General features: G+C 55.7%; 1 protein-coding gene across 6 annotated transcripts in view; it reads right to left on the minus strand.

Moving 5' to 3' along the window:
* CHD6 (chromodomain helicase DNA binding protein 6) overlaps positions 1–24404 on the minus strand; it is a 100844-nt gene that overhangs the window by 26157 nt on the left and 50283 nt on the right. For 4 of the 6 annotated variants that reach the window (XM_058036586.1, XM_058036585.1, XM_058036582.1 and 1 more), the window contains 18 exons: positions 18517–19010; positions 14863–15001; positions 14192–14341; positions 11352–11417; positions 10841–10899; positions 9915–10032; positions 8705–8791; positions 8336–8485; positions 7936–8057; positions 7078–7321; positions 6484–6660; positions 4750–4893; positions 3746–4001; positions 3080–3290; positions 2391–2586; positions 1707–1871; positions 1136–1315; positions 280–390 (listed from right to left, as the gene is read on the minus strand). In XM_058036586.1, coding sequence (XP_057892569.1) covers positions 280–390; positions 1136–1315; positions 1707–1871; positions 2391–2586; positions 3080–3290; positions 3746–4001; positions 4750–4893; positions 6484–6660; positions 7078–7321; positions 7936–8057; positions 8336–8485; positions 8705–8791; positions 9915–10032; positions 10841–10899; positions 11352–11417; positions 14192–14341; positions 14863–15001; positions 18517–19010 — 3069 coding nt within the window. The remainder of the gene's footprint in view (positions 1–279; positions 391–1135; positions 1316–1706; positions 1872–2390; positions 2587–3079; positions 3291–3745; positions 4002–4749; positions 4894–6483; positions 6661–7077; positions 7322–7935; positions 8058–8335; positions 8486–8704; positions 8792–9914; positions 10033–10840; positions 10900–11351; positions 11418–14191; positions 14342–14862; positions 15002–18516; positions 19011–24404) is intronic. The other 2 variants (XM_058036587.1, XM_058036583.1) reach the window with 1 other exon arrangement.

Here is a 24404-nt window from a genome sequence, read left to right on the forward strand (position 1 = left end):
GGAAAATGCTCTCAAGCAGAGGGTGAGGCTGTTGGGAGTAGCTAGGAGAACAGACTGAGTACCGTGAAAGATCAGGGAGACACAGACCAACATGTGGCTAAATAAATCAGGGCTTTAGCCAGCGTTTGTGGGTCCGTCTTCCCTTGCACTAATTCTTGATGCCCAACACAAACCTCTTTGAGAGCCTGGAGGAAGCATGCAGCTCCCTGGACACTTGGACACCAGGCCACATGGTGTCAGATCAGTTGTAGGGCACACAGGACACAAACTGCATCCTACCTTCTCATTCTTGGCATCTGTATCGAGCTCTGCTATCTTGGCCCACTTCTGCCAGAAGTTGGGGTCATCTAAGGAAATGTCAGTTCTGTTTCCTGATGCTACAAAGCTGGCCTAGGAGAGAAAGAAGAGGAATGAAGCAGGTGCAACCCACCATCCAGGTGTGCTTTCTTCCATACAGAGACCCCCCAATGCCAGTCTGAGTGCACAGCCTTGCTGCTATGGGATGTTACACCCTAAGCTGCTGCATGCCAGAGGGTTCTTTGTTTGCCTGAGGGAGCTGAACTCCTCTGTTCTGCAGTCATGCCTGACCCATTGTAAATGGAGGCTGGGTTGTGCAAGAGGAGGAGAGCCCTTAGTGGTCCCAGCAGGCCAGAGCATAGCACAGAGCTCTGTCTGGGGGTTTTATCAGGCCCCACAGCACGCAGCTTCCACGGCACAGCAGCACCTGGCTTTGGGCATCATGCAGCCCAGCAGCTGGGTCCTGCCACCATCCAGCCCTCATGGCTGAACATCTTAGGCAGCCTTCTATCACCTGCCAGGCTGGTGGCCCCTCCTCAATGCTCTGCTGACCCTCAGAGAGACAGGAGAGCACACCAGCCCCAGCACAGCCAAGGTCTCACTGGCACACTGAGACAGCAGGGCTTGGCCTCCATGTGGACATGTCTCCATACACAGGTAGGAGGCTGAACAGTCTCCATACACAGGTAGGAGGCTGGACAGTCTCCACACACAGGTAGGAGGCTGGACAGGTGTCCAAACACAGGTAGGAGGCTGGCTGACCACTACTGCCCTGCATGTTCCCCGTCCTCCACCCCCGAGGGAAATCCCGCTTCCCTCCCACTGGAGCACAGCATACCTTTGCAAATGTGGAGCCCTTTCCCTCAGACTGGATCGTGATGGTCTGTGTCCTGCGCTGGAGGATCTGATCAATGTCTTCCTCACAGAACTTCGACCCCTCATCCTCCTCATCCATGAGTGCGCCATAGGCTCCCTTCCGCAGCAGGTCCTCCACCTCCATCTTGGAGAGCTGCTGAACCTGCCCAAAGCACAGGGGCATCACCAACCCGGCCAGCAACCATGACCACTGCACAACAGGAGAAGGCTCCTCCCTCTGCTTCAGAACAAAGGGCCCTAAGCCAACCCAGACTAGCTGCTGTTAAAGCAAAGAGGTCACTTCAAAACTCTTCCTGAGGGACTATCAGGAAATTCAGCCCACACCACTCCACCACACCACATGTCCCCTATCCCCATGGCAGTGCAGGAACAGTCTGGCAGGCCAGAGAGCAGCAGTGTGAGTGTGTGGGACTGGGCTCTCCCTCCCCAAAGGCTGCTGAGTCCCTGCTCTGTCCTGGCAGTGACTTGCAGGGGGAGGAGGAGAGATCTCCTGCAGAGGCTCCCACCTGGCCCCGCTCCAGCAGCCAACCTACCCCATTGGTGCTGCCCTTGCGGTTGATGTCCTGCAGCACAGCTTTGTCCAGGCCCAGCTTCAGGCTGGCCTTGTCGAACATCTCGCGCTCGTAGGAGTTCCTGGTGATGAGGCGATAGACCTTCACAGCCTTGCTCTGCCCGATGCGATGGCAGCGAGCCTGAGCCTGTCAGGGCAGAGGGCACAGTGTCAGCGCAGGGAGCCCAGCTGGACGAGGACCATGTGCCTTGTGGTACTCTGCATCAGCATCTACACCCACCCACCTAACCCACAGTCACCTCCCATCCAGCACAGCACGCTCATTCCCTGCCTGTGGCTGACATGGCAGGGCTCTGGCACAGCCTGCACAGCTGTGGAGCAGGAATGAGAGATCCCAGCACCCTCAGGCAAGGACACAGGGTTAAGGCTGGAGCCTTGGTTCTCTACAGATGTGGCACACAACACTGCACCCACTCCAAAAACAGGTATGGACACAGTGTAGCCTGCTCTGTGGCACATCTGTGTTTTCAGAGCTGCACTGCGATCTCCCCCAAGTCCTGTTCCCCCTGCCCACATTCCTGCCAGCCGTCCTGACACGGTACCTCGTGCCCAGTACAGCTGGTGCTACTGCCCTGCTGTCCCTGCCTGGCACAAGTGACAGAAGCTGTGCCTCAGGACCTCGTGACAGCCCTGCCCAGCCCTTTACCTGCAGGTCATTCTGTGGGTTCCAGTCAGAGTCGAAGATGATGCAGGTGTCAGCAGCGGTCAGGTTGATGCCCAGCCCGCCTGCCCGCGTGCACAGCAGGAACACAAAGCGATCCGAGTCGGGCTTGCAGAAGCGGTCGATGGCAGCCTGGCGCAGGTTGCCGCGCACCCGCCCGTCGATGCGCTCGTAGGTGTACCTGCTCAGGAGAGGGAGAGCTTAGAGCAGGGCCCCAAGAGTCTGTGGCCTTCAAATCCCTTTCTGCTCCTTCCCCTAGGCTGTGTGGGCACACCAGCCAGGACTTACTGGCAGGACCTGCGCTCAGGTGGAGGCTCAGGCCCCATCAGCCTGTGGGCACTGTGGCTGTTCCCAGAAGTTGTGCCTCTTATGATAACAAAATCATCACAACCCCATGCACGGTGCACAGATATGGGGCTCATGGGAACCAGGACCAAGGGAAGGATCTACTTTTACCCGGTCACTCTGAGGACTAGCCCTAAACTACACAGAATGAAAGGTCTGAAGTGCTTAGCTCTGGGGTCTCCACACCCACCAGTAGTACATGGTAAAACAGATCCATCAGTATCTGGGCATGGAATGGCCAAATCCCCACCCTGTGCTGTTGCCACTCCATGTGCAGTGCATGGAGGTACTGTGGAGGAGCCGTGGTGAATGCTGGAGCCTGTACTAACCGTCTCTGGATGAGATAATCCTCCAGGATGTCAAGGCAGCGCACCATCTGCGAGAAGATGAGCACCTTGTGCCCACCAGCAATCAGCTTGGGAAGCAGCTTATCAATGAGCACCAGCTTCCCAGCTGCCTGGATCATCGCCTGCAGCTGGAAGTCTGGTGCCTCTGGGCAGTGTGTTTTGCGGAAGTCTTCCAGGATCTTCTCCTCTGCCCCTGCCAGGTGAAAAGGGATGTGAGCTCTTGGCAAGCCTGGCAGTGCAGCTGCCCAGGGCAGCGGCAAAGGATTGCATGAGCAACAGAATCCATGCAGTCAGAGCTAGGGAGGCTGGCTAGAGACCTCCTGCAGACCCTCCGCTCTTGGGACTAAACTTCTGTAGGGCTCACATCAGCTCTTGGCAGATTAAGTCAGGCTGGGACACTGGTCCTGTGTTGGAACACCCCCAAACACAGTGAGCCTCAGGAGACCCTAAGGTACCCATCAGCAAGCAGCCCTTGGAGGGAGCTGGGCTGCCTGGGAAGGCAACAGGACAGAGCACTGCCACCTCATGGGCAGATGGCACAAGGCCCGAGCTGGCTCCCCAGCTAGGCAAGTTCTGTTGGGAGTGAACAGTAAATGCTGCAGTGACACCTGTGTGTCCCCCCACACAACTCCTGTGCACAGCCCTCACCATTGATGAGGTACGGGTGATTGCAGCACTTGCGCAGCTCCATCATGGTATTGATGAGGTTGGGCATATTGTGCTGGTTGGCACCCTTGGAGAGGAAGGAGAAATTCTTCTCCAGGATGGCCCGGTAGTATTTCTTCTGGATATTGGTCAGCTCCACTTCAATGATGGTCTCCTGCTTGGGTGCCAGATTCTTCTCTACATCATCCTTCAGCCGTCGCAGCATCATGGGCTTGAGGATGGACTGCAGCTTCTTCACCTGCAGAGCAAGCACAGACACTCACTGCCCTCCCTGCACGGAAGCACATGGGCCAGCAGAGGGGTCTGCTAGCCTGGAGCCTCCCCGTGCTGCAAACCCACTACAGGTGACTAGAGCAGCTGCTCAGCAGCCAGCCAGGACAACTTCAGGGCCTGGGGTCTTCGGGGCAGGCATGAGCAGTCCCAGGCTATGAGCTCCACATGCCTGGGCTGCCAGCAGCCTTAGTGTCTGATGCAGGAGGAGAGCTGAGACTTTGGATGGTAGCTGAGATGGCGGTTGCTTCATGTGCCCGTGCCTGCTCCCACAGAATGACAATCTTTGTGCAATTTCCACATTCAAAAGGCAGTGGGACAGCCCAGGCAACTAAGCAGCTTCCCATGACCCACACTCAAGGAGAGCTTTGGAGGAAGAGAACCTGACAAGGGTGATTGACACATGGACTTACTGACCTCCCCATTCCCCTTGCACTACTGTTGGTCTTAGGGACAGACCAGGTGGGAGAGGCAGGTAAGCTGTTCTACCCACGCATGCAAGGACAGCAGGGAGTCAGCTGGGAGCAGACCACTGCCTTGGCAGGGGCAGGTCTCCTCTCCCCAGAACAGCACTGGGGCTCTGTCACAACTTTGCTTCTCCTGGTATGAGGAGCCCTACCCACTTCCAGGAAGCACATGTCTGAAAGCATGTCTGGTTTGGTCACCAGGTGTCCCAGTGGCCTGTGCTAAGTCACTGGTATCATTCCTCCAGGTACCTGCTCCTCTGTCTTCAGGTCTCCAAACTCTTCCAGGAAGGCTGTCTCTGAGGGGAACTGCTGTGGCTCCAGAAAATTTAGGAGGCTGAAGAGCTCCTCTACCGAGTTCTGCAGGGGGGTCCCTGTCAGCAGCACCTTGTGCTCCTGGGAACACAGAGAAAACAGGTTGAGGGCTCAACCCCATTAGCTGGGGTTGAAGATGTCCCAAGAGCACAATGCTTCTTGTCTTCCAGCCTAAGAAGCACTCTGCATGGCCTGGGACCACATACACACTGAGAGGCTTCACTGGCCATGGTGACAGCCCTGACCAAGCCACTGCCACACAACACTGTCCTGGGGCTCCCAGGACACTGCCATGCACACGTTCCAGTCCAGCTCTGTGCAACAACAGCCAGACTCAACATCTCACACGGCTCCCAGGCTTCAGCCCTGCCCTGGCACAAGAGTGTCGGGCAGGCCTGTGCTGGTGCTGGACAGGGACGCTGACAGAGTCCAAGCTCCTGTGCAGCTGGGGGCAGGATGTTTGTCTTCAGGGCTCAGACAGAGCAAGAGGGAACACCACGCAGAGCCATGGGACACCGAGGGGCAGCAGTGGCCTGCTGCTAGGGACAGTCTCAGCAGGGTGCTCCAAAATTAGCAGGGACAGGCATGACTGCACACTTGGAACAAAGGGGAGCTTTTCTTAGAGGTTCACCATGTAGGTACATGTGCAGTAAAAGGAGATGAGGTCTAAACAACCCCCAAGACCTGGGAGTGTGAGGATCAGATGATCCCTCAAGGAGAATGCTCTCCCTCCCATGACTGACAACATGGGCTTGGGCTTTAGGCACCACCAGGTGCTGGTCCTGGGTGCACCAGTTCCTCTGTCCCAGCACTGTCAGAGCCTCAGACTCACAACTCAGGCTAATCCTCCTGCCCAGTCTAGTGCAGGAAATGTCCACAGGAGTGGCCTGCTAGGAAAGAAGGGTAATTATAAGGTAGGAGACTCCCAGAGGACTTGTACAAAGGGAGGTGAAGGCATAAAAGGGAGACCAGAAGCAACCCTGCTTTGACCCAAGCTCACAACATAGCAGGGCCCTACACAAGACACAAAGTCAGGGGAAACAGCAGAGTCTTTTGGAACTTGTGGGAGTCACAAGACGAATTATTTTTAGAGGCCTGCCCAGCTACAAGTGAGTATGATGGAAGCTGGATACAGCTGGAAGACCCAAAAGGCCTGCTGGCCCTTGGTCCAGCTAACAGCAACACTGCTTTTCCCAGGGCTGGAAAAGAGCTGGACATCCAAATAATTTCTCAGAGCAGCTCACTGATCCCTTTGTTAACCCACCCCTAGCATGGAGGAACGTTTGCACAGTAGTAAGAAACTATCTCAAACACCACAGCCCTGCCCAGTGTAGGGCACAAGACACAGCAAGGCCAGGGGTATTGTGCAGGGCTGGCCAGCAACTGCCCCCATGTGCTGCAGCAGCTTACACTGGGCTGCAAGGATGGGCAGGGCTCTGGCAGGGAGCACCCCCACGTGGGAAGGCGCAGGGGAAGGTAATATTCCACTCTGGCAAAAAGAAGTTTGTGAGGGCTGCAGGGCACCAGTGCCCCATCCATCAAGGGGCCCTCTGGATGGTTTTTCTGCAGCCTGGCACAAGGCCTAAGCTGCTGACAGTGGCATCTGACTGCTCAGCATGGCCATCTCCAGCCCACCCTGCTCCCAGGTGAACCTGGGCAGGACATGCTCACCAGGGCCATGAGCTTCAGCCCCTCCAGGAGTTTGCAGTTCCTGTTCTTCAGGCGATGTGCCTCGTCAATGACCACACAGCGCCACTGGATCTTCTTCAGCTCCGGGCAATCAGCAAGGATCATCTCAAAGGTGGTGATAACCACCTGGAACTTGAAGATCCCAGGGAGAGGGTTACCCTAGGGAAACAGAAACCAGAATTTGACTCCTGCAGGGTGGCAGCACACTGTCTGACAGTATCAGCGTGAGTCAGTATCTGACTCTGAGCTGGAATTTCTCCAGAATAATCTCTCTCAAGCATTGGGCAGGTTTCTGCAAGCCTCCTTGATGGCCACAAGCTGTGCATCTCTAAACCAGACACTGCCCCAGGGCAGGCACATAGGCCTGGACAAGAAGCTGCACCCTCCCTGCTCTGCATGAGTTATGCCTGTTCACTCACACACAGTGCAACCTGAGCCCATGCCAGCAAATGGGGCTGCAAAGATCATCTCTCCTTCTCCAAATGAACAAGCTCCACAGGCAGCTCAGTGCTTCCCAAGTAAAGGAAGGCAGGGCTGGGGGACAGTGCCAGGAGGGCTGTGTGCCTTGGTCAGTACCTGTGTGTCCCTGTACACCATCTCGTACTGCTGGATCATCTGCCGGCTGATCTGGCTGCCGTGGTACACGATGGCGTTCATCTCCGTCCACGTGCGGAACTCCCGCTCCCAGTTTGTGATGGTGGAGAGAGGTGCGATGATGAGGAAGGGGCCATGGATGCCCATCAGGAATATCTCTGAGAGGAAAGTGATTGACTGGATTGTCTTCCCCAACCCCATCTCATCAGCCAGGATGCAGTTCTTCCTGCAGAGACGGACAGGGTCAGGTCAGGGTGGCTCTTGGGGGCAGAAACCACTCTGTCACCAACTCTTTGATGGGATGTCAGGCACACCACCTCTGCCCACCCTTCTCTGATCCTGCAGCATGGAGCACGGGGGGACTTTGGTACAGCGGCCCAAACACGTCTGGGTAAGCCAGCCAACTTCTTCTAACATCATGGATTCAAAACCAGCATGAAAGATGCTGTTTTTCAGGTACACATGAGCCAGGGAAAGGTGCATCTGATGGCCTGCTGCAGCCAAGAACATGCACATTCCCACGTGTCTGCCACACAATCAGTCACCAATAGCCTGGCCAGTACCAAAAAGCCAGGTGTATCTCAGAATCACAGCTAAGCCCCACTATCTCTAAGACTCATCAGCATATATACCAGGGAGAACCATTCCTAAAAATTCAGTTGCAAAGCTAAAGCAAACACACTGTTTCTGGCAGCTGCCAGCCAGCTCCAGCACTTGAAGGACTCAGTGGCTGCTCTGTCAGGCCCGTTTGTCCACTCTGCTCCCCAGCTTCACTGCTCCCATGACAGCACACACAGGGCCTGCTGCTCATGGCAGGACTGGGCTCCTGCCTCTCCTCACCTGTTGTACCAGTTAAAGAGCAGCCAGTTCATCCCCTCCAGCTGATACTCCCGCAGCTGGTTGCTGTTCTTGTACTCCCGGGACTTCTCCAGCTTCTGCCAGGACTCGGACGCGGGGCGCTCCTAGGAGGGGACAGCAGGAGCAAGGTCCATGGGAGATGCTAATGCCCAGTGAGGCCAAATCCCACTGCTGGGGCTGCACATCAGGGACAACACCTCAAAACAGTCACTGACAGCTGAGTCACAGCAAGGGCTTGGCCTCTGGAACCCACCCTCCGACCTCCAGAGGGGAGGTACAGGGCTTGAACTGCAGCACCAGGGACAAGGCCAGCACTGCTGGACTGTGGCAGGACACAGGCAGTCCCTGTGCCCAGGGCAGAGCTGCCAGCCGGGTACGTTACCTCAGGGTACGTTACCATGTGCTTGATTTCTGGAGGGATTTGGAGGGCTTCAAACTCTTTAATCTTCCCTGGGTCAACATCCTCCTCCAGCTCCCAGGTGCTCTCCTCATAGGGCAGTGAGCACCACTTCACCAAGTAGTGAGTCACCTCCTGTAGCACAGGGAGAAACAGGCTCAGAGACAGGGACAGTCAGCATCCCTCCACCCACCCTGGGCCAAGGGCCCTTGCAGACAGGGAAACCTGTGCAAGGGAAGGCTGGGAAGGCTCAGGCTGCTCAGAGATGACCCACAATGTACACCATAGGGCTGGGCCTCCTGCCATGTCTCCCTCCTTCCCTCCACGGGGCCAGCAAGAGATGCAGCCTCTCACCTCCCCAGTGTCAGGGTCCTTTGTGTGAGCCACCTCCAGAATTCGATCTACCTCCACATAGTCAGGGTTGAACAAATCTTCATCAGGCTGTGATGGCAAACAGTAAAACAGGAGGTAAGTTCAAGGTGATTCCAGGGTTAAACAGATGGGCACAAGTAAACAGCTGCAGGGCATCTGTCCCCAGGATGCTGCTAGCTGTGTGCAACACACCAAGTGCCCTGGACACAGGTACAGACATCTGTCTCTGGGCAGGGAGGATGCAGGAACCTGGCAGAAGGCAAAGCTCTTTCTTTAGAGCAGTCACATGCTTTGTGCTGCCCTTGCTGGGAGGCAGCAATGTCCTCTCCAGCCTATCTGGCCCAAAGGTACAAGTCCTAAGCTGTCTGCTTCAGCTGATGTGCAGCATCCAGAGCTGTGCACAGCACCCAAAGAACCCCAGGGCTGCAAGGGCTGACACCTTGGTCTCTGTCTCTGCTTCCCTCTCCTCTTGCCCCACCTGGCATAGTCCTTGGAGAGACATGGCCTAGGGCTTGGGAAAGAGAAAAATCAGGCTTCTACACTCACAACTCCCCAAGCCCCAGTTTGTTACAGGGAAAGAGCATGTGCTCCTTGCTGAACTGGTGGTGGTACAGAGTGTTCCAACACATGCTTTTTTTTTTGCATCCTGAGAAAGACCCCCAACAGACTCGTGAGTGAGAAATTTGACACACACCCCCAGCTTTCCAGCTACAAAGAAGAAACTTTCATATCCTACTGGCCTGATTTATACTTGTAAGGGGCAGTTCTAGGAGATCCAACAACTATCTCTGGAGCAACAAGATAAATTATAGAACACCTTTCATGCTAAGCAAGATTAATCTGCTTATAGAGCAGAGCAGGCAAGAGCTGCCTAAGCCCAGATATTTATAGCTCCCTCTTTCCCACAGCATCTCTGCTCCACCACAGAAGCACCTCCAGCTCTATATGCTGCCCTCTCTCCCACCAAGCAACTCTTCCAGAGCTGGCATTGCCCTGCAAGGGACACTTGTCACCCTGCTCATAATGCCACCAGTGACACTGGAGGTGTCCAGGGCACAGTCATGGACCCCCAGCTCCAGCCCTGGAGACAGACTGCTCTGGGCTGCAAGGTGCCAGAGGCAGCTCCTGGCCTGCTCAGCCATGGCACTGGGCTCAGAGTCAGGCACCACTGCTCACTGTGCTCTGCTCTCACCTCTGTAAAAATATGTTTCATCTGAGCCTGCTTGTTCCGGAAGCGCTTTATCTTCTGTGAGATCCTGGGGTCCTTCTCCAGCTCCTCCAGAGTTGCCCATTTACAGTGGAGGTAAGAGCTGCAAGGGGAAAAAATCAACATGTGACCAAGAGGCCTTTGGTCCCAAAGCATCCACCACAGCCTGCAGCATGGATCTCCCAGCGATCCAGAGAATGCCCAGTCCGTGCCTATGCCTATGCCAACCCAAACTGGGGAAAGCCATGCCCCAGGACCAGCCAAGACCAAGCACTGAAGCTGCAGCAGCTTCCCTGCTTCCCACCACAGCTGGCTCAGGACAGTGATGCCTTAAGTTTTAGCTTTAACATTTTCCAGTATTTTATTTCTTTTTTTTTATTGCAGATTCTGTACTGCATTAGTATGTAACTCTGAACTTCATAGAAAGTGTTAGCAAGTTCTCTTCACAGTTTAGTTAGACAAAACAATCCTTTTCCAGCCCGAGAACCAATGACCCCATTGCAGCTTCAGGCCCAAAAAGTGTAAACAGCAAACTGAGGAGAGCAATCTGGGAGGATGTGACTTCAGAACCTGAAGCTGTAATTGGACAATTAACCAAAATATATAAATGGACCAAAATTTATAGAAGTGTGAAACTCATGACCCATTGTCCATCTTAGGTGTAGCCTCAGCCAGGCTCTTGTGCTGCCCAAGGTGTATCCTTTGAAGGCCTTTTTAATAAATCCCTGCTTTATTCCTTTAACACTGTCCAGCCTTTGTTCCAGGTAGCCTCTCAAGGCATCAACAGGCATAGGAAAAAGGGATGCTGGGGCTGCAGCTTGGGATGGGACAGAGGTGGAAGCGCACAGTCCCTGCTCCTGCATGCACAGGGCTCACAGAAAAAAGCACCACAAGTACAACAGTGCACGTACAAGTTCCTGTACTTGACGTAGAACTCCTCTGTCTCAAATGCCAGGCCTCCAGGATGAGCCTGAAACCAAGGGAAGGAGAGTCAGTGACAGTCGGAGGCTGTGCAGAAGCTGAGGGGGCATTCTCAGCCACCTCCTGCCTGGCCACAGGCTCCAGGGACTGAGCCCCAGGGTGGTGAGGACAGGCAGGCACTCACTGTGCTGCTGCTCCAGAGGGGCAGCAGCCCTGGGGAACACGACGTGAGACCGCCCTTGGGCACGGGGAACTCCCAACACTTCCTGGGCATCAGCCCAGGCCTGACTCCTCTTCAGAGCCTTTCTGGTGCCCAGGACAGGAGAGGCACCACACTGACCCACAGCTCAGGAAGGTGCCAGTCTGGGCATACCCCAGCACCCCACCAGAGAAGCAAGAGCACCAACTGCTGCTGCCTCGTGTCCCTGCTGCACAGGGCAGCCAGGTCCCACCCCTCCTCTGCTCAGGGACTTCAGCCCCACTGACATCTTTGCCACTCACCTCCTTCTGCACCATCCTGGAGGCAAGGATCTTCTCAATGATATTGGCATCATCCTCGGGAGGCTCCTGGGGACAGGAAAGGAGAGCTCTGTTTTTCTGGCTCATCACACACCCCTGGCACTCTGCCAGCACTGAACGGCTGCTTGCTCCTCTCCCAGTCCCCAGGCAGGCAGAGCTGGCACTGGGAACAGGGAGAGCTGTGCTTGGGGAGCCCCTGCTGGGTGTGAGGGTGTAGGTGCTGCCAGCCCAGCTACACTCACCCTCTGCCTGTCCTCTCCAGGTCAGCCAGGCCACAGCAGTGTCAGGTTTGCTGTGTGGGTCATTCCAGCTACACCAGGGCAGCCAGATAGAGTGGAAAGCCTCCCAGAAAAGAGGAGGGAGCTTGGGCACTTGCCCATGGACTCAAGGAAGGAATTATACCAAAATTATGCACATTCCTGCTCCAAGGCACTCTCCATGCCACATTCTGGTCATGCCTTGGCAGTTATACAGCCCCACAGTGCTGTATGGCCCCAGGGCCCCAGGAGAGCAGGCAGCATGTCTGTCAGGCCCTGCCACATGTCACCCACACACTGTCATCTGCCCATGGCCACAGGACATGGGCAACAGCACTTCGCCCCACCACTCTCCATGCAGCTCCTCCTGACAGGCTTGAAGTGCTGCCTCCTTCTCTTTGCAGGCTTCTACCCACAGATCTCCTTTGCTGGCACCCAGGGGCTCCAGCACAGCTCCTCTCACTCAGCACAGGCTCGCTGCAGGTGGCCCTGATGCTGTCCTGCTTCCAGCTCTGGGGACGTGGAGGCTCTCCGGGCTGCAGCTGTGCCAGGATCAGCCCCACCAAATGCCAAGGGACAGGAGAGCCAGGCTTGTGCCCATCTGTGCTACAGAGGAGACCCACAGAGGAAGATGCAGGGGAGATGAGGGACACCAAAAACACGGAGCCTGCTTGAGCATTAGAAATATCAGTTCTGCTTTGGCTAGAACAGTACAGCAGAAGGAGGAGCAAAGTGCAGAGCAGAAAGCAGAAGGACTCTGTTCATTCCCTTCTGACAGAGGTAGAGTATGGACCAAGGCAAAGCAGCCCTGAGGTGTCACTTTGCAGACTAGAAAGTCTCTCAAAGAATGGCATGGGGCAGGCTAGGGAACGACAGACAGGGCACCCCACACCACTAATCTGAAAGTATCTGGGAAAGCCAAGACCACGCCCAGGGCCACAGCAACCCTTCCATCCCCAGCCCAGAGGTGACTGCTGCCTTGGCACTGTCCTTGAGTGCAGGGCAGGATGTTGAACCCAGCACCACAGTGCAATGGGCAGGGAACAGCAGCTCTGCCTGGGCTCCTGGGCTGCCATCTCGAGGCCCAGAGCAGGATTTCTGCCCTGTCTGGGGAACTCTGCCCAAACTGGGTTAAGACAGCTGAAGGGAGCATGCAGAAGCGCTCCTGCCACAGTCACTGTGCAGTGCCTGTTCCCCTGTGCCCAGGCACCTGCCCTGGCACTGCTGGGCTCTGCTTGACTCTGCCACAGAGGGTTTGTGTGGACATGGCCATCCAGCAGTGTCATGGGAGCTCCCACGCTGATCCACAGCCCTTACTCAGGCTTCCCCTGGTCTGTGGCTCACTGCTGGCTGGCTGAAGGCTGCTGGAGGAGCCCTGCACTGCCCAAAGAGCTGTTCAGGACTGTGGCCAGGGTGCAGGGGGAAAGCTGCACGACCAGGCCATGCAGAAGGCAGCCCTGAGGTTGCAGCACTCACATCCTGCCCTGCTGTCAGTTCTGATCCTGGAGCAGGCACAGGCAGGCTCAGCTGGGCAGGCTGGCCAGGCCTCAGAGCAACCATCCAGCCTGGCTGCTTTGGACATCAGCTTTAATGACCCATCTGGAGCAGGAAAAACTGAGGTGGAACTTTAGGACTGAGAGGAGAACAGGGTGGGAGCATGGACACATGTCAAAGGCAGCTCACACCTGCTGCTTTGAAAATCTCACTCGGAGAGACGGCTGCCAGGAGCCCAGCTGGGACACAGCTTCAGGCAGAGCTGAAGCAGCACTGGAGCATGTCCTGTGGGTGTGTGGATCTTTAGGTCAGGGCTTATCAACAGAGCTCATACCCACCAAAATCTTGGGAAGAGGGGACTAGAGAGGGTAACAGAAACACCATGAGAACAACCAGTGACCATTATTAATATCTGACAGCTTTGTCAGTGACCAGAAAGATGGAAAGAGCTGCAGGATCCAAGACACAGTCACAGACAAGGCAGGAAGGAGCAGCCAGCACTGAACCAGTGGGCAGAGGCAGAAGGACAGCAAGGCCCAAACCACAGTGGCACTGGGTGGTCCCTGCCATGCTGCCCACATCCCTGCCACGCTGCCCAGCAGATCAGCTCAGCTGGCAAGGGTCAGGCTGGCATCACTATACTCTGAGGCACTGATGGAGAGCAGCAATGCAGGCAGAAAATGATGACATGGCAACTTCAAAGCCCTCAGCCAGCAGGAACAAAATAATAGAGCAATCATGGACAGGAGCTACAGAGACCAAAGCCAAAGGTGGGCGTGGGCAGTGGGTAGAACATGTCCAGCTGCATCACACATTCCAGAGGCCTTGGTCTCCAAGCAGGAGGGGGACAGCTGGACCACCATGCCTCTTGTCCATCTCACAGCTCCTGAAAAGCCAGCCTGAACCCTCCCAGACAGTCACTCTCCCAGCCCATCCTCAAGCTGGGACCCAGCACTTGCTCAAGCCTCAGCAGTGCCATTTTGGAATGCTGTGCATGAGGCAGATCCCCAGTCCCACACCCCCAGCCCAGCCCAGCCCAGCCCAGCCCAGCCCAGCCCAGCCCAGCCCTACCTCTGCCTGCCAGGCCAGGGTAGAGGCGGAGAGCGCCGAGGTTCGCCCGGCTCCCAGCACGGCAATGGTCTCGCCATCATCATCCACCACCTTGAAATCCAGGTCCTCGTTGTACTTCCTCCTCTTCACCTGCCGCCCCGAGCGCCGCTTCTGTGCACGGAGGAGAAAGGGCAGTGCTGGGAGGCACGGACAGACCAAGCACCTCCTCCCTGCTTGAGGGGCAGCGAGAAAGCCCCAGGGCTGCCAGAATTCCTTCCAGGCCCCAGCAGGATGGAGTGGTAGAAGAACAGGCACTCCTTGCAGCGCTGAGATCCCCACCCTGACCCACAGAGCCCCACCAGCCCCAGGACGTGAGGGAGAGGAGCCCTGCAGAGAGGCAGGGCATGCAGACCCCAGGCTGCAGGGCAGCGTGTCCCCCTGTGCTGTGCCAGGAAAGGGACCTGCCCAGAGCTGGGGTCCCTGCAGAGGGACACTCAAGGCTGACACACGCAGGGCCCAGGACAGCAGTGTGCATGCAGCCCTGGGCCAACAGCTGATGTCAGGCTGACAGAAGCTGACCACAGTGCTGAGCGTGCTCTCTGATTCCTGTGCCCAGGGGCCCTTGCTGTGGTCCCACGGAGGGGCAGCCAGGATCTCACCCACCTGCAGCCAGCTGAGGGCTTTGGACATACCTGGCTGTCAGCTGACTCCACAGACTCCTCTGGGCTCTGTACAGATGGGCTCAGGAGATCCTGATCCAAATCCAAACTGTTCACTGGTATCTCATTTTTCCTCTTCCCTTTCTTCTTCTTCTCCACAGGGGTGTCTTTGCTGCTGAGGCAGACTGACAGTTAGATCATGTCCTGGGGATCTCAGGAGAGGCAGCAGGCTCCACACAGAGCACTGCTGTCACAGGATCACCCAGAGGCAGCTCCAGGCTCCTGGGACCTCCCCCAGCACTGGGGATCCCCAGTCATTGATGCTCATTAAGCACACCAAGTGTTTCTCCATCCAGCTCCAGAACGCTGGGATGAAAGGGTCCACCTGTCCTGCCTGGTGTGGAGGCTGGGTGCTCTCACTAGCCAAGGGAACAACCCCACAGGGGCTGTAGGAGCTGGGGTTCAGCTCACAGGGTCTAGCACAGGCACAAAGAGGATCTCTCCACTACCAAACTCAGTATGCCAAGGCAGCAAGGTGCCTGCTCTGACCACAGTGCTCCCAAACACATCCTGTGCTGACCAAAGTCAGAAATAAAGTTCAGCATCTTCAGAGGCAACCCATGTCCTGGCACCCTGGAACAGAACCTTCAAGTCCAGTCTTAGGAGCACTGGCCACACTGTTGGCCAACTGCTGCCTGTGCCACAGAGCTCTGCCAGACCCCAGTAAATCTTTACACCAAGCCAAATCTTTACACCAAGCTGCTCCAGCTCACAGTTTGTGTTCCTGGGTCACAGCACTGAGCTGAGCAGACTGGTGAGAGCCTCCAGCTGGAGGGGGTAAGCCCTGTGATGGTCACAGACACAGAGGGATGCAGACCCAACTCCCACAGATGCAATGGCCCATCACAGCAGTCACTGCCCACTCCAAGGGCCTGCTGGGAAGCTCTGTCCCACCAGGCAACTGCTCTCCATGCTCAGGTCACAGAGGGGATTTGGGCTCTGTGCCCAGGAATCCCACCACCTCCCTGAAAAACACGGAAAGACAAGCCCAGACCCAGAGCATGTCCTCAGGGTAAGGGCACCTGCACAAGGAAACAGGACCAGGGAGCACCAGAGCAAAAAACCAGCTGCTCCCAGCATGCCTGTCCATCCTTTACCTCTGCAAGAAACACTGTTAAAGGAATGGCTCCAAAGAGCTGGTGCATGGCCCAGGGCTGAGCAATGCCTCCTTCCTCTCTTCCAGCCCCACCACTCATCCCCTCCACATCCCAGATCTGCACAGTGGCAGAGGAACCATTAGTTTCAAAGCAATATCAAGATTTTAACTCCATTTGATAAGAAAAATCTCTGCTTGCCTGTGACTAGTGAAAAATAAAGGTAAAAATTTATTGTTCAGGCCAAAAATGCCCTGGCCATGCATATATGCCGAAATTAGAGGCCCTGAAAATGCTCTGTGAGCAGTGCTTCCACCCAGCAATAACTCCCAAGATATTGATTTGTAAGTCACAACTAACAACTGCTTCATTCATGAGTCAGTCATTGACTATAATTAGAAATAATTTAGAAGAAATTATGCCACCATTATCTGCCACTTAAGAGGACTCACAGCAATCATTCCATCTGCACAGAGTACAAACTAAGCAAAGCCTGCTGCTCACCTCTCCCCTTCCTGAGCTGTCAGGGCCCCCCAGGCACCTCCCCAGCTCCACATGGCCAGGGCCCACAGGGGGGTTCCCAGCCCTGCTCCCTGCAGAGCTTCCCCCTGACACCCACGGCCACCCCTCACACAGGGGGTTTGCTGGTGGCTGACCCAGAGCCCAAAGCAAGTCTGAAAAACGGCTCAAAGAGGGGCTACAGAGGCAGGGAAGTTGTAAAGAGGACTGCACTCCCAAATCCCATGGGCTGGACTTTCCAAGCAGCAGAGTTGGAAGTAGGTCCTCCTGGAAGCACAGATGACTGGGAGGAAGCACCACAGGCTCAGGCTATACTGGGATAGAGCATAAGGAATGCACAGAGCTTTGTGGAACTCCCAGACTCCCACACACAGTTTCTTCTGGTTGCATGATGCGTTACAGTTACATTACATTGTGTGCTTTTCATTAAGTGGCCTCTCCTCTGGGGCTCTGCTGGTACCCAGCACAGCAAGCTGGCTCCCCTTCAGCTCCCTGTGTGCCCAGAACCTGCTGTGCCCAAGCAGGAGAGCCAGGGCTTCCAAATCTGCACCTGGGGTTACCCTGCCACAAGCCCCATCTCTGGCAGGGTGATGTGTCCAGCAGCTCCTCACAAGAGGCTGCCCAGTCAGGGCTGCCCTGTCTGTAATGGTCAGCACCCTGCAAAGCACTGCTGGCAGCCAAAGGACCCACAAGAGCCATGAATGCCTTCACAAACCTCCAGGGCCTGCTCTTCCCCTGGGTTCCCCTGCTTTGGTATGGTCCCACAGGTCCTGCTGCAGGGGCAGATCCCTGTGAACTTGCTGCATGGCAGCTCCTTACTGGTGGAGCAGAAGTGTCATTAGGAAAATCAGAAAGCTGCATACCTCATCCCAGGACCCTTCTTGGGCTGCAATGCTGCAGGCACATGGGCTTCATCCTTCCCTTCCCTGCCTGCAGCCCATCTCCTTCCCTCTCCTGCAGCCTTCCCGGGGCCTGCAGGAGCCCTTCCCTCACCTCCCAGCAGTGACCGCTTGATCCGCCCATCCCCTCTGCTCTGGCTCACCAACTCATGAGGAACATCTGCAGAGCCCTGGGCTCAAGGAAGAGCACAAGTGGCAGCACTGCACAGCTCAGGGATCTGCTGGGGTCATGGCACCCCGCTCTCATCCTGCTGAGCAATCCACACCTCCTCTTGTCCACAACCAGCCCATTCCAATGGCACCAAAGGCCACCCAAGGGCAGCTCCACAGCCACGGCCTCTCCAGGATCTGGCTCAGTGAGCTCTGAAGGAGGAGGGCTCTGGAAGAGCAAACTAAATCAGTGCTCTTGAGACTTGCTCTGCTCCCTGCACACACTCTCCATTAAAGAGAAACCAGAGCTTCTGGCCAACCAGCCTGTTAATTAAAAGGCTGAGGAATTACCAGAGGCAGTGGCGCTGGCCTGTGCAGGACAAGGGAGTCCTCAGGCCTCCCTCCACTGCTGGCTCTGACTGTCAGCACAGCTCCACAGCTGCCAGAAGGGACAAGTCTTCCAGGAGAAGGAGAGGGAGAGGGGATGGCATCTGCTCCACCATCCTCCCAAACCCAAGCCAAGGGGAGGCAGGCTGCTGGCCCTGGGTGTGCAGAGTCCCTCATTTGCACACAGTCCAGGGCCAGGTTTTTCTCAGTCACATACCCTCTGCCCTGGCCCCAAATCATATATGACAGGCCCTCTGCCACACAGCACCTCACTGTCCTGGTAGGACATCTCCCTAAAGTCCCTTTTTCCCCAGGATGCTCGGCACAAAGGCCAGACCAAGGAGAGGCCAAGACTCTCTGGTCCTCTTATGGATTTCGAGTTTCATGGGGCCCCCAAACAGCACCTGCCTGTCCCATCTGTGCATGGCCAGAGAGCTCATCCTGGCACCCCAACCAGCACATCCAGCCTTCAGACCAAGTTCCTGCACACCCAGTGCTGCTCTCTCCCAGATGCAGCTCATGCAAGCCCACAGCCCTGTGCACAGCAGGCACAGGGAAAGGGCCACACCACCACCCACCTGCTCTTCTTGGATCTTGATCTGGGGGCTGGCTCAGAGCCACTCTTCTTGTCTTTAGGCTCCTTTGGGGCTTTGGGTTCCCGAGGTTTCCGGGGTTTCTTAGCCACCTCCCTCTGCTTGGGCTCCTTCGGCTTCTTAGACTCCTTCACTTTTTTAGGCTCTTTTGGTTCTTTAGGCTCTCTCCTCCTCTTTGGTTTCACCTCCACAGCTGCTTTATCTACCCCTTCCTGCTCTCCCAGGTCCTTTTTCTTCCGTTTCTTCTTCACCCCCGTGCCCCCGCTGTCCTGCATCCCGTTCTGGTTGCTCGTCCGCTTCTGGGCAGCCCCATTGGGCTCCTCCTTCAGGCACTGGCACTGGCCACCTGTGTTCGTGGCTGTCACTGTCACCTGGTGTGGCACCTCGTCCTGCTCCTCACTGCTGGCACAGGTGTCCTGCGTCCTGCACTCCCAGGCAGACGACATTGGGGAGAGGCTCAGCGCTTTGAAGCTCGGCGGCTGCGGAGAGAACGCAAAGCGCCAGGTGAAGCAAATGGCACAGCCACAACCAGCAGTGCCCCGGGGGAACTGCAGCCCCAGTGCAGCATCCCTCAGCATTCAGGGACCATGGCTAACAGCCACCATGAGCAGACACAGCTCAACAGGTGGACCCCCCGTCTCTGCCCAACAGAGGCTGACAGACAGAGGCCTTTTGGCTCCCCTCAGCCAATGCAGGTCCCAGCAGAGATGGCTGGCCCCAGTGTGTGCATCAAACCATTGGTTCTGCCTTTGATCAAACACTCCAGACTTCACTTGCCTAAGGCAAGAGCAACCTGTGCATCCACAGCACTTCCTGTCTGCTGCCCTGAGCCAGAGATTGTCACAGTAGGGCAAGGACAGGGAATTAGGGATGCCTAGCAGCCTACAGAAACAAAAACAGGGTTCCCAGGTCCACCTGGGGCAGAACTTGAGGCAGAAGAGAAGGGTTAGACCAGCACTGTTCACAGGAGCTGCTGTGTGCCAGGGCTCCCTCCAGGCCAGGAGAGAAGAGCTGCTCTTCCTCCTTCAGCACTTCCTTCATTTCCTGGGGTCTTTCCAGCACTGAACACTGAAAGGAATTGAGCAGCCTCCTGGGCATGCTCGGCCACAGCAGCACTCGAGGGCCCCACTCTCCTCAAGCAGCAGTAGGAGTGCCTGTTGTGAGGACCCAGGCTCAGTGTGCAGCAGCCCTCGCTCCAGAAGAGCAGCCCAGGCTGGCAGAGCAGGCAGGGGACAGCCCAAGGAAGGGAGCTGTGAGTGACAACTGTCAATGGGAACTGGAAACATCCCTTCCAGCAGCTGCCAGAGCAAGAGACAGCAAGGGATGCACAAAGGAGCGGGCAGAAGCGCAGTGGTGTGGTGCACAGATGGGGAGAGGAACATGTCAGGCTCCATTTCAGCTGCTCTGCCGGTCAGGTTCCATCCCCAGAGCCCCAGCTCCTCCTACCACACAGCTCAGCCATGCCCAGAGGGAAGCAGTGGCCACTGCTGGGCTTGGCCATCACTGGGGGGCTGGTAGGGCACCACCAGAGCAGGCCCAGCGGCACGGCCGGGGCTGCAAAGCTGATCCTGACACTGGGGGCTGGTAGCTGTGCCATGAGTCCAGACATGGGCCCTTCCCACAGCCTGGAGGTGTCAGCTCCTCGCAGGGAGCCTGTGGGGCAGCTGGTGAGCGGCCCAGAAGCGCCAGGCAGCATCTCCTCTGCCTATGGGGACAGGGGCACTGTTTGCCCTGCCACCTCACACACACAGCTGCCCCAGGCCAGGGACACTGCTTCCTTCACAAGCCCCTTCCCTGGTGCTGAGATGGAGGTGCCAATGCCTCTGGCAGCAATGCCCTGCCTCTGCAGAACCTCAGCACCATCCAGTTCCTCAAGACACCCCAGAGCTGTGGGAGAGAATGCAAATCTTTACAACTTACAGGCTGATGGCTAGAGCCCATCCAGGGCTGTCTAGGCACAGGGTGCTCTGTAACACTGGAACTTCTGATTTGGATTAGACGGCAGCATTAAATGAAACAGACTGCAAGTGGAAAGGTCCCTGATGCCCCTGGAGCCCCCCACGAGTGGGGCTGCAGGCTTGGCTGGCGTTGGTCAAGCAGGCTGCACCAGCATTCCTCCCCACATGCAGCCACCTCCAGCCCAGGCTGCTGCTGCTGTCTGCCCCAGCAGCCTGTGAAGGGAGAGCAGCCATCCCACCACATGGAGCAGCCATCACAGGCACCTCAGGAATCAAAGGGAACCTCTCCAGGACCAGGAGAAAATCAGCACAACCGATGCTGCTTCTGAGACCACTGGCTGCCCAACAGGATCAGTCCCAGCCTTTGCATTCCTCAGCTCTCACAAGATGGGGACCAGCTGTAACAATTTAGAATCACAGAATGCCCTGGGTTGGAAGTGACCTTACAGATTATCTACTTCCAACACCCTGCTGTGTACAGGGACAACTTTCACTAGACGAGGTTGCTCAGAACCCCATCCAGCCTTGACTTTAACACCCCCAGGGATGGGGTAATTCAGCTTGTCTGAGCAACCTCTTCCAGTGCCTCACCACCCTTACAGCAAAGAATTTTCTCTTAATATTATATATATATATATTGTGTGTGTGTGTGTGTGTGTGTGTGTGTGTGTGTGTGTGTATTTCCTCCTAATATCTAATCTAAACCTACTCTCTTTCAGTTTGAATCAATTCCTCTTTGTCCTGTCACCATATGCTCTTGTAAAAAGTCCCCCTCCATCTCTCTTGTAAGTCCCCTTTAGGTAGTACCCCTGATAGGACAGTAGAACAGAACAGCATTTTACTCACTCGCTAAGAGCAGTAGAACAGAACAACATTTACTTTTGTCAAGGAAAGTAGAACACAACAGCACAGCCTTGTAGAAATAGATAAAGAATGTAACTTAGGCAAACAGAAGTGCAAGCAGGATGCCAGCTCAGCTCTACGAGGCTGACAGAGCAGAAGTAGGCAAAACAGCAATATTGCACTCACTCAAAAACAGGATGGAGGAACAGCCACCTAAAATGGACACCAGAAATTGTCCATCTGGATCCCAAATGAAGTTGTCCAAATGGACCCCAAAGAACCATGTAAGGACTTCTGGTAAGATGCGCAACTACGTAAAATAAAGCCAAGGAAGTGGGGATATATGTAATATGTATATGTATATGTGGGAATATGTAATCAGTGTGCATGATAAAATCCCTGTTCACCCAACACTCATCCCACTGGAATGGAGGAAGGATTCCCCCTGAGTGACCACCATGCTGCAATAAATAATGTCTGCATCTAATACTCAAAAGTGCGTTACAAAGTTTCTATCCAGACAATTTTGATATCACTCTTTTTGGTATCATTCCACTCCTAAACCCCCTTAGGAACTGGAAGGCTGCAATTATGTCACCCCTAAGCCTCCTGTTTTCCAGGCTGAACAAACCCAATTCTCTCAGCCTTTCCTCCTAAGAGAGGTGCTCCATCCCCCTGATTAACCTGGTGGCCTCCTCTGGACTGGTTCCACCAGGTTCATGTCTGTCTGGCACTGAGGACTCCAGAGCTGGGTGCAGCACTGCAGGTGGGGCCTCAGCTGAGGGGTCTGGAGGGGCAGAATCCCCTCCCTTGACCTGCTGCCCACACTTCTTTTGATGCAGCCAGGACATGGTTGGTTTCTGGGTGCCAGCACACACGGCCAGGCGTGTGCAGCCTCTCATCCAGCAGCACCTCCAAACCCTTCTCATCAGGGCTGCTCTCGATCTGTTCCTGCCCCGGTCTGGATCAATACTGGGACTGATACCCAATCTAGGCGTCCTTAAAGATCTGCCAGCTCTGTTCCACTCCCTTGTTCCAGAGGGCAGCCTCCCAGGCAATCCCACTGACGATCTCCCTGAAGAGCTGGAAGTCTGTTTCCCCAGCACTCAGTGTCAGCACCTTGGCTGGGATCCCTGTGGGCATCAGGTGTCCCAGCCTGCCGTGTCCCAGGAGCAGTGCTGGTCCCAGCCAGCAGCGACTGCCTCCATCTGGAGCAACCACAAGCCTCTGGTGCAGGCTCTGCCATGAACAGGCCATCAAATGCCAGCCTGTGGGACCCAGGCACACAGCCAGGGCTCACACAGCGAGCACATGGACAGAGAGGCAGGGAGACCAGGCTGCTTCCACCAAGTGCTGCCAGCCCAGAAACCATACTCCCAAAGCTGGTCTATTTTGAGGGGAGAATGCTTCATGCTATGCTCCTGAAGCCCACAGCAAGCTCCGGCCATGCATGTAGGACTGCTGCCAAGTACAGTCTGCAGTGAGAGCCTGGCGCACTGCCACGAGCCAGGGAATGGGATTTTTCTACTACCCCTCGATGAGGTTCAGTTTATCCTGGCTTCTCGTCAACAGGAAAAGCCTAAGGAAGCCGAGCCAGCTTGTGCTCCTGCATGGCTCCAAAGCACCCTCAGTGCTGTGCCTGCAGCAGCCTGGCTGGCTCCTCTCGGCAGGCAGGAGCTCAGTGTCCCTGTGCAGCGGCTGCTGGACATCGGCTGCTGTCCCCGTGCCCCAAGGAAATCACCTCTGCTTCCAAAGGGTGACAGCCTGAAGGGCCAGGACCACACTGATGGGGACACAGCACTCACTGCAGGGAACTCTGCTGCAGCAGCAACCTTGACCTGAGTGGCCTGAGAAAGAGGTGTCCATGAGCCAACAGGCTGCCCACTGCTGTGACTGGGCTACTTTCCTGTGTCTGCAGCAATGGCCAGCACTGACATACCACCATACTGAGATCCTCAATGTCACAGACATCTTTTATGAAAAATCCTTTCTTTAGGATTTTCCTTCTGGAAGGCTGAGGCCCCAGAAAAAGAATGTAAACAATGGTTATCTGCTGCTGTGGAATGCAACGGGAGCACCTGTGATTGGCCCATGTTGGATGTTTACAACTAAGGGCCAATCAAAGGCCGAGCTCTCTCTGGGAGAGAATCAGAGAGAACTCCTTTGTTTATGGATTCTTCCTATTCTATTCTTGGCTTAGCAAACTTCTGAACTTTTCTCTCTATTCCTATTAGCATAGTCATAATGTAACATATATATCATAAAATAATAAATCCAGCCTTGTGAACATGAGGTCAAGATTCTCGCCTCTCTCTTCCCCCTGCAACCCTTGCAAGGCCTGTAACATCGGGTGACCCCGACTGAGGACAAAAACCAACACCCTTCACAGGAGAGGAACACATGTAGCTGCAGGAGCCTAAACCTGGCAAATCACAGCTCTGGAAAATGCTGCAGCAGGGTAAAGCAGGCTGCTCTGGGTTGCTCTGACCAGCTGGGAGCTGCTCTGGGCAATGCTGACCCTGAGGGGGCAGGGGTGGGGCAGGGCAGGCAGGATCTCTGCACCCCATCTGCCCAGGCTGGTCCAGCACAGGCTGCACCCACACCTGGGGGCACTCAGTACTTTGTAGTACTCATAAGGTAATACTCCTAAGGTATTGGGGAAAACCACTAATTGTGGTTAAATCCTGCCGCCCTCCTAAGTGGCTTCTCCTTCTCAAGGTGTGAGGGGGTCTCCTTGTCACACGCTCTGTACAATTCAGTTTTCCACCCTCCCCCTGCAGAGCTCTCTTGGCCCAGCTAAGGCATAGGTGACAAGTCACCCTCTCCTCACAGGTAGGCTGTGCCAGCTCTCAGGCCACCTGCCTTATCCTGCCCAGCGCTTCTTCCAACCCCACTGGCTATGGGGTGGCAGTAGGAAGCACAGAGCATCAGAGGTACCATAGAATAGTAGCAGGGCTTCTGCTCTGCTCCTTTTCCCTTTACAAAACATGGAATGCACCCTGGAACAACCTGTAGGCAGATGCCAAATTCTGCCAGTGCTTTACAGCCTCCTCCAGGAGCAGGGACAGCCCC

This window comes from Melospiza georgiana, chromosome 17, assembly GCF_028018845.1.
Source record: "Melospiza georgiana isolate bMelGeo1 chromosome 17, bMelGeo1.pri, whole genome shotgun sequence".
NCBI lineage: Eukaryota > Metazoa > Chordata > Aves > Passeriformes > Passerellidae > Melospiza > Melospiza georgiana.